Source organism: Equus przewalskii, chromosome 25 (assembly GCF_037783145.1).
Source record: "Equus przewalskii isolate Varuska chromosome 25, EquPr2, whole genome shotgun sequence".
NCBI lineage: Eukaryota > Metazoa > Chordata > Mammalia > Perissodactyla > Equidae > Equus > Equus przewalskii.
Window position 1 is genome coordinate 25,404,564 of NC_091855.1, and position 15,071 is coordinate 25,419,634.

Below are 15,071 nucleotides of genomic sequence, written 5' to 3' on the forward strand. Positions count from 1 at the left end.
CCTTCCCTGACACCCTCCCCCATCTCAAATTGTGACCACACTTCTGGGCTCTTCCTTTCCTCTTCTCTGTATTCCTTTTCTCCATGATACTATTTGCCATCATCTAACATACTGTGTGTTTTACTTATGTTTTTTAATTGTCCCTCTCTCCCCACTAGAACGTAGGCATGAGAAGAGCAGGAATTTCTGTTTGTTTAGTTTACTGCTATAGCCCTAGCATCTAGAACTGTACCTCACACATGGAAAGCAATCAATAAATACTTGATGAATAAATGCATATCATGTTTTTAAATTCTTTTAAACAATTAGACAAGCTCATTTCTTGAACCTATTGAACTTTTAAGCCCTTATTTTTAATTCAGTACTAACAAGTTAATTAAACTGCCTTTTAAGCAGTAAATAAATCTTCTGTCTGCTTTAGATGCATTTTATCTGCCAATTTACAGACACGACTACACGTTTTTAATGGATCAGCTTCTACATATTGACCTTTAGAAAAACCCACATTCATTACAAGCAAACATAAAAGAGACTTGCAATTTCTGCTGAAACCTTGGCAAGCCAATTAGTGCTTATTTTATTTGCAAGTGAATTCATCAAAATTTAATCTTAAAAAATAATCAATGACAAAATATCTCACAAAAATGGAACTTGTTCCAATGTTTTGGATGTTAGAGTACATAATTGCTTCTGAGGAGCAATTCGTTCTTCCTATGACATCAAATATCAGTTGGCTCTTATTTTTTTTCCTGGCATCGTTAAAATTTGGTGATATTCTTACCCTGTATATAACCCGGCAGGATTCACTCTTTCTAAATTCAGGTCCTGTTACTTTCATTAGACACTTAACTTGAGACGGTTCCCATGACCTAGGCAATTAGACTTCAAACTGTCTGCCAGGCTCAGCTCAGCTGCATTCTGTTTTGTGAGTAAATACTTGCTAGAGACAAATTCTCATGAAGCACAGTGCCCATCGCTTGATGAGCTCTTTGTGGAAAATGCCAGAGTTACTAAAAGAGAGGGAGGCCCTCCAGCTTGTAGATTTCCATCCATATGGCTGCACTTACAAATGAATTTGGGTCCCTTAACTGCTGATAGCTACTGTCCATATTCTTCTCACTGTGAAACAGAATTTTAAAATTTTACTATATTTTGCAGGCTTCATTTTAGAAAAGAAAGTACATTATTAGGAAATTCTGCATTCAAAGTGGACAAATTAAAGTTTAGGTGAATGAGAAAAGATACAGCTTCAAATAACTTTAAATGTTCCCTGCCTTGTTGAGTTTGGGAATTTCTTCAGACTGAAGATCTTTCTCCATCATCTCCAGAGTTGGGAGACTGTCTAGTGTGGCTCAGCACTCAACAGGTATTTCTTCTAAGCTCTTGCATAGTTTACACACTAAATGAATTAATGACTAAATGATAAAGATGAGGCATTGAACCTAAGCTTTTATTTCCTCTCCCTCTTGAGATCCCCCTAAAAAAAGGTGGGAAAAGAATTTTTAATATACATAAATCCACAAGGACAAAGAAGGCAGGTGAGGGCACATGAATGGTCTGGAGAGCTACAGAATTCTGAAAGAAAGAAGGCCTAGGAAATGGCAAGCTAAACTCAGAGTCCTCACAGGGAACATACAGAGGCAGCACCTTGCCCTTTAGAACCTCCGAGGGGCATGGATTTAGAGGTGATGTGTGTGACATGTGGCAAGAGTGAGACATGCATCTAAAAGCAGAAGGATTAATAGAAGGGCTATATCTGGAAATGTCAACCCTCTGCCCCATTCAGGCAAAATGCCAGCAGCCAAGCACCGCCCCTCTAACCCAGAGATTTGAAGTCTCCTCTCTGAAGAAGTTGAAAAACTTTTAAATGAAAAAGACCTCCACATTCTACCATTTTAGAGTCCAACAACATAAACATAATGGCCAGCTCCCTACACAGTTGCCCTAAAGCAAAGTCTACTAGTGGACAAGCTCCCAGTCAGATTTTCAGTGCCTTGCTCTTCAGCGTGAATGTGCAACCAAGAATCACCAGCCAAAGAATGGGTGTAGCATGAAAGATCAAACCAAAATAAACAAATGGGGCAGAATGAGCCTGGAGGAACCCAAGACATTGCAGAGAACAGAAGAGAACTTTTAACAAAGCGACAGTTAGTGACCTGAGATAAATCTGAAAAGACATTTCATCCCCGTAATGATAACAATAATGGCAAAAATGATAATAATAGCTAATGTGTATTGAAAATGTACTGTCAGCTACTGTTCCACAAACAACCGATGAGGAAACTGAGGCACAAAAAGGTTAAATGACTGATAGTAAGTATGGAGGCTGGGATTCAAATCCAAATAGTCTGAATTTAAAAGCCTTGCTCCTAAGCACCCTGTGTGCTTCCTCAAATATGCTATAGAAAGGGAAGAGAAAACAAAAAAGTGGCCTTTAAAATGTATTTATGTGTTTGACAAATATGTATTCAGAGCCTTCTGTCTTCTAAGCACTAGTCTAGGTGCCAAAAATACAGCAATGAACAGAACAGGCAGCATTCCAGCTCTCATCAAGCTAAAACTTAAAAATTCAAAGTCAGGCACAGAAAGGCAAATACTGCATGATCTCACTTATATGTGGAATCTAAAAAAGTTGAACTCACAATAACAGAGAGAATCGTGGTGGCCAGGGGCTGGAGGATGGGGGAAATAGGGAATGTTGGTCAAAGGGTTCAAAATTTCGGTTATGCAAAATGAATAAGTTCTGAGGGTCTAACGTGTGGCATGATGACTATAGTTAATAATACTATATTGTATACCTGAAATTTGCTAAGAGAGAAGGTCTTAAATGTTCTTACCACACCCAAAAAAGTGATCACTATGTGAAGTGATGGATAGGTTAATTAGCTAGATTGTGGTAATCATTTTACAATGTATATACATATCAAAAATCATATTATATACTGTAAATATATATAATTTTTATTCATCAATTATACCTCAGCAAAGCTGGAAACAAAAATTTTTCTAAATTAAAAACTAATTTTTTAAAAATTCAGTAGAAGAGATGGAAGATACAGTCAAAGAATTCTTCCAGAAGATTCAATAAAAAATAATAGGAGAAAATTACAGGAAAAAATGTCTAACAGATCCAGAAGATTCCTTTTGCACTTACTAGGAATTCCAGAGAATAAACAAAGAAAATGAGATGAGTATCTTATCCTGGAAACAATACCAAAAATTGTCCTGGAACCAAGTAGTGCAGGTCTCCAGATTGAAAGGGCTCCTCCACCCCAGTGGCCAGGAGAATAAATGGAAAAGATCCACATCAAAGCACATTTTTGTAAAATCTCACATCAGAGACAAAGCGAGGGCCATATAATCATCACACAATATATCTGTGTATCAAATCATCACATTGTACACATTAAATTTACATATGTTATATGTCAATTATATCTCAATAAAGCTGGAAGAAAAAAAGAAGAGGTGCCAGCCCCATGACCGAGTGGTTAAGTTGGCGCGCACCGCTTCCCACGGCCCGGGGTTTCACGGGTTCGGATCCTGGGCGTGGACATGGCACCGCTCGTCAGGCCACGTTGAGGCAGCATCCCATGTACCACAACCAGAAGGACCCAAACTGAAAATTCACAACTATGTGCTGGAGGGATTTGGGGAGAAAAGGGCAGAAAAAAAAAGAGGATTGGCAACAGTTGTTAGCTCAGGTGCCAATCTTTAGGAAAAAAAAAAGAAGAAAGAAAAAAAGAAGAAAGAGAAGGCTATAAAAGCTGCCAGAGAGTAAAAACAAGTCAATGACCAAAGAACAAGAACCTAAATTGCATCATTCTTACCAAAAGCAACATTAGGTGCTGGAATGCAATACAGCAAGCCTTTAGAATTCTGAAGAAAAGTGATTTTAAACCTAAAATTTTATAGCCAGGTAAAGTATCGATTGAATGTAAAGGGTAGAAAAAAAGTGATTTTCAGATATGCAACGACTCAGAAAATATCTACCTCATATAGCCTTTCTAAGAAATTACTTGAAAATGTGCTCCAGTTAAATGAGGGAGAAAATCAAAAAGAAGACGACACAGGATGAGGAAGACAGGCCCACTGGGGAGAGGGTGGGGATACTCTTCTAAGAAGCTTGGACTTCATCCTGTAGACATTGGAGGAACCATGGGTTTCAAGCTGGAAAGCAATATGATGAGATCCATGTTTTAGCAAGAATATTCTGTCCTAAGGCTCAAGGTGGAATTAGTAGATTTCTGGGAGACGAATCAGGAAGTTTTTGCAAAGTCAGGTGAAATGTAACTGAGACCTAAACTAAGGTGGTAGCAATGAGACCCATGAGACTGTAGACGTATGAACAGCCAAGCTGACATCTGATCAGGGGGTTTAGCCCAATTGCATTTTACTGTAGATGTTCATGTCATAAATGTAGGGCAAGGGCAAGAGAGACTCCAAGGGGACACGAGCCCTGGAAGATGGTGGACGGAAGATAGGAAATAAAGAAATACCAGAAGGCTTGGAGGAAAGAATCATTCCATTTGGGATATTTTGAGTGGAGAGGCTGTGCTACATCCATTGGGAAGTACGAAGGAGCTCCTACCTTCCTTTCTGATAACATCCAGACTGTCTGATTAAAACTGCAGATCCCAGGCCAGCCCCGGTGGCCTAATGGTTAAGTTCAGCACACTCCCTTTCAGCAGCCCGGGTTCACTTCTGGGGCATGGACCTACACCATTTGTCTGTCAGTGGCCATCCTGTGGCATCGGCTCACATACAAAAAGAGGAAGATTGGCAAGAGATGTTAGCTCAGGGTGAATCTTCTTCAGTAGGAAAAAAAAAACCCTGCAGATCTCTGCAAGGGAGGTTAAATTAAAAAAAAAAAAAAAAAAAGGAAAAAAGCAGCTGTTCCCCTTGTTTGACTCTCTAAGTGTTGAGGCAGCATGAGTGGAGCAGCCTGCATCAGGAGAAGGCAGCACCTCAGGAGCACTTTAGGAGCAGCAGGTTTAATGGATGTCGAGTGGCCATTGCCAGCAGGGAATGAAATGGCTCCAGATAGATTCTAATTTGGACTTTAAGTAGCTTTAGGCCCCAGAGATGAGGTTGAAGAAGTAGGTAAGAGCCAGATCTGTAGGACTGTGAAGAGCACGGTAGGAAAAATAGATGTGATTCATGGTACATTGGGAAGTCACTGCAAGGTTTTGAGCAGGAGAGTGACATTACTCAATCCATGTGTTACGACTATTCTGGCTGCTGTGTGGAGAATGGATGAAAGGGAGTAAGGGTGGACAAGAAAGCTATTGCAGCAAGAGAGGATGTTAGCTTGAACTAGAGAGCTTACATTGGAGATGCAAATGTATGGTTTCAAGATTCTTTTGAAGTTCAAATCCACAGGTCTTTTGCTAGACTAAATGGAGGAGGAGCAGGTTGGGGTGGGGAATCAAAAGCTGAGTTTGGGATGGACCTGTTAAGTCAGAGATGCCTATGAGGCATCAGGTGGAGATGTCAAATGAGCAGTTGGATATACAAGTCAAGATCTGGGCTGGAGCTGTGTTTGCCGGGTTCCTTGCTTCTGACTTGAACTCAGATAAACTCCAAATTGAGGCAAGAAGGCATTTAATATCCACTGAACACCTACTATATGCCAAGTACCCCTTATGTTACAGATGTTTCCGTTGTAAGATTTATACACATTTTCCAACACCTGCCTTCTCGATGCCTGCCGAAGCATCCTCTCAATCAGCCCCACTGGACCCAACTAGAGGCCACCTGGGATACGCTTGTTGCAGACATGCAGACAAATCATGGAATCACTTCCTCCCTCCAAAATTCCTAATGAGTCCCTGGAGGGTTGCTGCACCTGAATCCATGTTCAAAGACTCCAGAGACCTGCAGATAAGGGGTAGAGAAAAGCTCCTAGGACCTTGAACCTAAGAAATCTAGACCTAAATTACGTTTACAGCTCCACCCTTAGTTTGTTGAGTCTTTTTGGACACAACAGGCCTTGTTTATTTATCTTAACTTTAGTATCCACCTGCTTCATAAAAATGCTCTGAGAATTGAGATGAGATTCTGAATTAGCTAGAGAACATGTTAAATAATAGAGATTCCTGGTCCCTGCCATCAGAGATTATAATTCACTTGGTCTGGGGTGTTGCTCAGAAGGCTATATTGCAGATGATTCTGATGCAGGTCCAGGTGATGCCTGGACCAGAAACACTGATTTGCAGAGTGGTGAGCTGCCAATTTTCACCAAATATCTGCCTGAGATCACTATAGCAGTTTTAAAATAAGCCACCAAATTCTCCTTCCTTCAAGAGGTGGGCTCTATGTCTCCTGCCCTTGAATGTACCTGTTCTCTTGGAATGCTCTAGATACTTCCTCCTAGGATGTTCCCTCTCAGAATCTGGCCATCATGATATAAGAATCCCAAGCCACAAGGAGAGGCCACATGAAAGTCCCAGTTGAGCTCAGCCTTGAGCCATCTTAGTGTTGGCACCAGACATGCAAGTAAAGGAGACTGTAGATAAAGTCACCCCAGGCTTCAAGTCTTCCCAGCTGAGCCCCAGACGTCATAGAGCAGAGACAAACCATCCATGCCACTCCCTGTTCAAATTCCTGACCCACAAAAGCTGTGCTTATAATAAAAAGATTGTTGTTTGATGCCACTTAGTTTGGGAGTGTTTTGTCGCTTAGTAACTAGAATGGTTACTAAAGTATTTTCTCAGGAAATATCTATTAAAATGCAAACATGTTACTTGGAAGGATAAACTCTTTCAGATGAACACAATCAGTGTATCCAACAGACAGAAAAGCAGAGAAAATGAGCCAAGAGATGCTCTCTTGTTTCACTGACATGAAAGCGTCACTGGCTAAAGAGACAAATAAGTTGCTTCCAGAAAACTGTAGGCAGAAAGATGGCCAGACCTTGAAGACAGCAAGATGGCTAACAGAAAATAGGCACTTCAAAAGGACAGATGAGGCACGAGAACAAAGTCCAGCTTCATTTCCTTCACAATTGTGCTTAAGACTGGTTCTAAAATCCCTCAGCTCTCTCACTAACTGCAAAGTTGTTCATTTATGCCAGTTTCCCAAATGTACTTGCTTACTGTTAAAAAGCACCTGGGGATCATATAGCCACAAGCATCAAGCGTAACTCTTACCATCAGGCTAGTCTGGGAAATGCTGAATTATGGACTTGTAAAATTAAATACAAAACAAATAGCAAATGTGGCACCATTCCCCAAGAATCACAGCTCTGCAGTGAACGGGGTTAAGACGCCAGTTTTCTGTTTATAAAAATGAGTAGCAAGGTCTAGCGGCCTTGAACTTTGAGAATATAAATTCCAGCTGAGTTCAGTTACAATGATGTGGAGGAAGGAGTTGTAAATGCTGGAATTCACTTGCTAAGCAGTCACTACTAATTATATTAAATATTAAAAATGTGATTGTAAAAATGTAAAAAATAAAATGTAAAATAGGAGAGATGTCAGGTTAAATATTCATGGACTTATTCAAGCCTCTATTCAATGCAAGTAAAAATGATGGAGCAAGATATGCAACCTGAACTATCTGGGGCTGAGAAAAGAACAGGACATGTCACACTAAAAGGCCGTGAATTAATTCTACTTTAGTAACTAACACTTATATCTACCTTGTCTCCAGCCTCACCATCTCCCCCATTGTTTTCAGAAGTGACTTGAATCTCATTTCAGATAGTTAATGTAAATACTGGACTTTTCTTTCCAGGAATACATTTACAGCCTTCTAAAGAAACTGTGGTGAGGGGGTTCTGAGTCATCAATTCACCGGGTAACTGGTTATGACTTTTAAGTTCTGCATCATTAGGAGATTTTCACGATACTGATGTTGATCCATATCAATGAGCAGTTTTTCAATGCCAAAACCCTAACCCCCACAGAGACTGAGAACAGTTTAGGCCCCTTTGAGCCTGTCAAATTTATTTCTCTTTCCTCTTGAGACCCTTTAATAGTTATACAGTGTAGTTTTCCAAAGTAAAATTGACATCCGTCTCTGATTCCAAGAGTTTGCATGTACTCCAATGGGTAAAATAAAATGTCTGCCAAACTATTATTTGTATTGATGGATACTAGAGTTCCAAGAAATAAAAATGAGCTTAGAAGCCTAATGTTCCCCCTTAGACCAGTGGCTGTATATAAAAAAAACTCAGAGTGCATATTCAGTAGCAGAAAGGTGCATGTCACCTCCCCATTAATCTCAGACCTTTCGACTTTCCGGCCAAGAACTGGAAGGCTCTGGCTGCTCACCATCTCTCTGTATTACTCTGCTTTCTGCCTCCCAGGGATGTCTCTTATACCACTCTTACTGCCTTGCCATCCAAAGGCCTGGAGCACCTGAAGGAATTGATAGCAAGAAACACTTGGACTCTAAAGAAACTTCCACTTTCCTTGAGTTTCCTTCACCTCACACGGGCTGACCTTTCTTACCCGAGCCACTGCTGTGCTTTTAAGAATCAGAAGAAAATCAGAGGGTAAGTGGCAGGTGTCTAGAATATGTGACAAAAGGCCTTGGTGGAAGCTGGATTAACTTCTGGGTTTGGGGAAGAAGCCTTGTGGTTTGAAAACCAGAGGGAGAAGAATTTGGAAGCATCCATTAGGAAACATGAAATCCATGGGACACAATGACTTTGCAGACTCAAAGTGGTTGCAGATGAAAATAAAGCCAATGTGTGCTAGATTGCGGTAGAGGAGGGGAGGATAACAGGCAATCACGAAGGAGGGATAGAAATGAGCAGAACATGTAGAATCTTGAAGAGATTACATGACATGATTTCTAGCCTCCAGATGCAACACATATTAGATGCTACAACTAGAGGACAAACTTAGAAACAACACAAGCAGTTGAATTACCGGGTCAGTTCAGGCTTTGCAAATGTCACAGCTCACTGGTTACATGGGTGTGGGCTTTGGGTCAGCTGGGTTTGTGCCCCAGCTGTGCCACTTCCTAGCTGTGTTATCCCAGCCTACTTACTTAACCTCTCTGAGCCTTAGCGAATGGAGATCATGATGCTATCATTTATAGAGTTTGAGAAGATTAAGTGAGAAACTGAATAGAAAACACCTATCACAATGACCTAGTATATAAGTTCTCAATAAATATTAACTACGATATATATTATTTTATTATCAAGCTGCTTGCAAGGCTGCGAAGGAAGGATGGCCTTCTTTTCCTATCCATGCTTTCTCTGAATCATGTCTTTACCAATACTTTTACTCTGCATTATTTCCCCCCTCTATGTCTCGTGCAATTCCCTATTCTCCTACCACCTTCGTTTATCTCTTATTCACTCCCTCTCAGCTTCTATATAATATATACTGGTTGACTTTCTGCACTCATACTTGCAGTTGGAAATAAATTGGGATCTAGTTGTTGGGGAAGAAGCAAACAGGAAAGTTGAACAGCTGTGCAAAGAAGGCCAATACGGGCATAACGCCTGCAGAAAACTAGGAGCTGGGTATGGGGGAGGTGATAGCAGGCTCTATACTGATGACACATGGCCCTGAATAGGAAGGGACCAGGGATGGGTGGGAGGCTAAAGTTGGCCTCAAGGGCAGGGTCCAGATTTCTTGTGAACCTCCAAAGAGGCTGGAATAGGCAGTCCATTGGACATTTTAAGCAGAGCCCAATAGATGAGTCAACATCTGCTCAGCAGCCAAAGCAAGTTAAAGAATTTCTTTTGATGTCAGTCTGGTATGCTAGCAAAAAACTAAATCTTACTTCATTGAGCATGCCTGCATGATAGTGTCCATTTATTCAATAAATATTTACTGATACCTGCTATGTGCCTGGCACCATTCTCTCCACAGCAATGAATAGGACAGGCAAGAGCACCCTTGCATTTTGTTTACATTCTAGCAGAGGAAGTCAGAAAACAAACAAGCAAACAAATAAGATATCAGATAGTGCTATGAAGGAAATAAACACCAGGGAGGGACAATTTATTCAAGGAGATGAGGGAAGGCTTTTCTGAGGAAGGGAAATTTGAGAGACAGCCATGAGTTTTTCAAGCAAAGGGAACATGGAGTTCTAAAACTCTGAATAGGAACAATAATAAGAACAATAACCAACACATCCATGGCACTAACAATGTTCCAGGTGCTGTTTAAAGAGCATTTTAAAAGATAAACTCATCTAATCCTTTAACAACCCTATACGAAACAGATACTCTCACTATCCCACTTACAAATGGATAAACCAATGTTGCATAGACCTTCCCAAGGTGAAACAGCTAGTAAATAGTAAAACCAGGCCCTAACCTAGGCAAACTGGTCCAGCATCTGTGCTTTTTTTAATCAATGCTGTTCTTGAATTGGTTGCAGATGAGAAATAAGGGCAAATGTCACTGGATCACAGTAGGGGAGCCAAGGGTAATAGGAAATTATGTAGGAGAGACAGACCTGACCAGATTATGTAGAATCTTGTAGAATCACAAAGATCATACTAAATATTTTGCTGAGCATTGTAGGGACCATTAGTGAGGTTTTAGCAAGCAGTGACTTATATCTATTGCTTTGCAGAATCCTCGAGTCCTTAATGTGTAATGAGAGCAGTATTCGGAACCTGCGTCAGAAAAAATCTGTGAATGCTTTAAATGGCCCCTTCTACCAAGAATATGAAGAGGGTCTGGGTGACAGCAGTGCTGGGTACAAGGAAAATTCCAAGTTCCAGGACATCCACAGCAACTCTCATTATTATGTCTTCTTTGAAGAACAAGAAGATGAGATCATTGGTTTTGGCCAAGAGCTCAAAAACCCCCAGGAAGAGACCCTACAGGCCTTTGACAGCAGTTACGACTATACCGTGTGTGGGGGCAATGAAGACATGGTGTGTACCCCCAAGTCAGATGAGTTCAATCCCTGTGAAGACATAATGGGTTACAAATTCCTGAGAATTGTGGTGTGGTTTGTTAGTCTGCTGGCTCTTCTGGGCAATGTCTTTGTCCTGGTCATCCTCCTGACCAGCCACTACAAACTGACTGTCCCACGCTTTCTCATGTGCAACCTGGCCTTTGCAGATTTCTGCATGGGGATGTACCTGCTCCTCATTGCCTCTGTAGACCTCTACACTCACTCTGAATACTACAACCATGCCATCGACTGGCAGACGGGCCCTGGGTGCAACACAGCTGGTTTCTTCACTGTCTTTGCCAGTGAGTTGTCAGTGTATACACTGACAGTCATCACCCTGGAGCGCTGGTACGCCATCACCTTCGCCATGCGCCTGGACCGGAAGATCCGCCTCAGGCATGCATATATCATCATGGTTGGGGGCTGGGTTTGCTGCTTCCTCCTTGCCCTGCTGCCTTTGGTGGGAATAAGCAGCTATGCCAAGGTCAGCATCTGCCTGCCCATGGACACCGAGACTCCTCTTGCCCTGGCATATATTATTCTTGTTCTGTTGCTCAACATAGTTGCCTTTATCATCGTCTGCTCCTGTTATGTGAAGATCTACATCACAGTCCGAAATCCCCAGTACAACCCGGGGGACAAAGACACCAAAATTGCCAAAAGGATGGCTGTGTTGATCTTCACTGACTTCATGTGCATGGCCCCAATCTCATTCTATGCTTTGTCAGCACTTATGAACAAGCCTCTCATTACTGTCACCAACTCCAAAATCTTGCTGGTTCTCTTCTATCCACTTAACTCCTGTGCCAATCCATTCCTCTATGCCATTTTCACCAAAGCCTTCCAGAGAGATGTGTTTATCCTGCTCAGCAAGTTCGGCATCTGTAAACGCCAGGCTCAGGCATATCGGGGCCAGAGAGTTTCTCAAAAGAACAGCACTGGTCTTCAGGTCCAAAAGGTTACCCAGGACATGAGGCAAAATCTCCCCAACATTCAAGATGCCTATGAACTGCTTGAAAACTCCCATCTAACCCCAAATAAGCGGAGCCAAATCTCAAAAGAGTATAAGCAAACAGTTTTGTAAGCTGACAGTGGTACAGGGACTTATAAAAAGTTGGTTTCCTGAACATGCATTCCAACCCCATGACGTACAACACACAGCTGACCTAACCCTTGCGCAGGTGATGTTTCACAGGGCAAGAGTTCATCTCTGGAGACGGACTAGCATTAACCTAATCATCACCTCCAAGAAGAAAGAGAGACTACCAGCATGTTGACATCAAAACAATCTATACTTTCTGGAAGATTTGCTTTATGCTAAGTTCAGAGATGACATTGTGTAAAGTGCTCAACAAATATCAACTGAGCCATGTCAACATTGAGCTCCTCATTTTTATAAAGCATTTCGTGGTAAATGCTATTAACTTGGTTGGTGACCACAAGATAAAATTGGCCTCATGTTGGCTCAGCCCAGCTTCATGTTCCCTGATACAACCAAAGAGAGTCTGAGTTCCTTGAAACTGAAAAGTCAAACGGGACGTCAGGCAAGGTGCAGCTATTAGGAGACATGAAGTGGGGGAAACACTTAGCTTTGAGTTGTTTTTTCAGACTCTGAAATTTAATCATCTCTTCACAAGGATCTACCTGATGTGACCCAACTGTTATGTGTTGCCTGGAAAAACTGGCAAGATTTCAGCTTATGTGGCTGAAAAAACTAAGAATTGCTCTTCTTGGCTAGTCTGATAGCAAAAAAAGATGTGAACTCTAGAAAGTATTTCTAAGTAGCAACAAGATGGAATTATGAGCACACTAGATCACCTGTTGATTAATAAAGCAGGCTGGATACTAGTTAACTGTTGGACCTTGGGCAAATCGCTGGACCCCTGAAGTCTGTAGAAAGGAGGGAGCTTAATGGCCTCTTCAAGTTTTAAAACTCTATGTATATCCCTTTCCCTCAAAACATATGTTGTCATAACAAAGAGAAAGAAAAGCACTAAAGAAGCAGAATCTCTTTTTCCTGTCTTGTAGAGATGCCATCTCCTTCTCTTTGGAGCCTAGACATATGACCTAGGAAATTTTTTCTTTGTTTAATTTTCTTTTGTCGGTGAGTAAGATTGGCTCTGAGCTAACATCTGTTGCCAATCTTCATAGTTTTTTTTTTTTTCTCCCCAAAGCCCCAGTACATAGTTGTATATCCTTGTTGCAAGTCATTCTAGTTCCTCCATGTGGGATGCCACCACAGCATGGCCCAATGAGCAGTGTGCAAGTCCGCGTCCAGAATCTGAACCAGCGAACCCCGGGCCACCAAAGCAGAGCACACAAACTCAACCCCTTGGCCACTGGGCTGGCCCCTTTGTTTCATTTTTGGTTATGATGTCTGAACCCAAAATTCTATTGAGTGACCATATTGGGCTGGACATGAATCACTCATCTAATTGCTAGATCTACACAGCTATAATTATCAGGCTAAAAACAGATTGGCATTCATATAATAGAATAAAAGAGAGTTTTGCAAATTTTGATTATTTAGAGTTACTACTTCACTGTGAAGATTCACTTGAAAACATTTAACTTGTCTTCGGGGATTGGTTTCTTTATCTTGCCATTTCCAACCCACAATACAACACTAAAGCCGTCAAGAGAGGTTTCTTCTCTCTGAAACTGTCAGCTCTTTTCAACCTTATTGATCACTGGACATGAAATCTCTATTGCCCAACTGTGCTCCCTTACTTAAAACAGTCAGGCTCTTTATCTATAGATGTACTCTCCAGGTTATCTGTCAAGACATCTCCTTAACTTCATCCCAGACAGAGATGGCATTTGCTTCTCAGTGCTCATGAACCACAGCAGGAATTAAAAGCTTTTGTCATTTTAAGTCTGCGAAGTGGGGTTTGTGGGCCCAATAGGCCCCGAGAGATGATCCCCCGACTCCCTAGGAATATCTCCATAGCCGTACCCATTCCTGATTATCATTGAGACTTAGATGTTTTAATAGAAATATTAGGCACACCTAATATCATGACTTATCCACCAGTTCACTTGTAAGTAATGAAATTAAACAAATGTGTTACTGTTTAGCATGTGTTTCTTGCCTGTGACATTTTGAAATATCACATCCTAATAAATAATGTGTTTTATCTTGAATAGTTGAAATAATGCTTTGGAAAAAGTCCTAGAAAAGTGACTTCAACAGAATTGTTGCTAAAATTTGCATTTTCAACATGAACTAAATTTTCTTCCTGTGAAATGATTGTGCTGAGTCCTAGAGGATTGCTTTTTGTAATTTGTGAGCTGCTTTTAGGGTTATCATTCTATGTGTTAAAACTAAAGACAGGAAAAAAACAATTGTCACATTTGCTAATAACTTTATATTAATAAATTATTAACTATCAATAATTTAAGTATAGCATGGTATCTTGATTATAAATGGTCTTTATGAAAAACTTATAGTGAATTGAATTATGGTTCATTGACAAGCATTGATGGATAAGAGAAAAAAAATGATTGCCATTGACACTAGGAATTTAAATAGTGCTCTAATGAAGATAGTAAATCAGATGTAAGCAGAGTTCACTTTATCTGGCAGCTTTTGACTATCTGAAGATAGACCCAAATCAGTGAGGACAAACAGCCTCAGGCCAGTCACAACAGATGTCACAAAATTCATGCCCTAAAGCTTATACATGTTTCTCAAAGGAGTGTCTCTCAAAACACCCTCAAAGTTTGATTCTCGCTTTCTCGACAATCTACTGCATACCAGAAGCAGGGAGGGAAGGAAGTCTGCCCACAGTTAATAGACTAAGAAAAAGAAGTTTGTTTTCTAAGGTTATAAAATCAACCAATTGAAAAACTTAAAATTAATACTGCTAAGGGGGGATGAGTGAAAAAGACTTACATGTGGAAAAGTGTTTATAAAATGTCATAGCACCAAAAGTAAAGGGAGATCTAAATGTCTGAGAGAAAATCACAAGAGTAAGAGAGAAAAGTCAGGTATCCGAAAGGATTAACAATCAGATTGACCTTTAACTTCATGTTAACAACATCGTATACTAGAAGACCATGGAGCAACACTTTTGATGTCTTGGAAAAAATATTTTAAATCTAGGATCCTATACCCAGCCCAATTATCATCCAAGTGTAAGGGCAAAATAATGACATGTTTATACAAGCAAGTACTTGGCAAGTTTACTTATA

The 15,071-nt window shown here is 40.7% G+C and overlaps 1 protein-coding gene across 2 annotated transcripts in view; it reads left to right on the forward strand.

Annotated features, from left to right (window-relative positions):
• TSHR (thyroid stimulating hormone receptor) overlaps window positions 1-14,270 on the forward strand; it is a 152,548-nt gene extending 138,278 nt beyond the window's left edge. For both annotated transcript variants that reach the window (XM_008536736.2, XM_008536743.2), the window contains 2 exons: window positions 8,312-8,500; window positions 10,548-14,270. In XM_008536736.2, the coding sequence (XP_008534958.1) occupies window positions 8,312-8,500; window positions 10,548-11,961 (1,603 nt within the window). In that variant the 3' untranslated portion in view covers window positions 11,962-14,270. The remainder of the gene's footprint in view (window positions 1-8,311; window positions 8,501-10,547) is intronic.
• The last annotated feature ends 801 nt before the right edge of the window (window positions 14,271-15,071 follow it).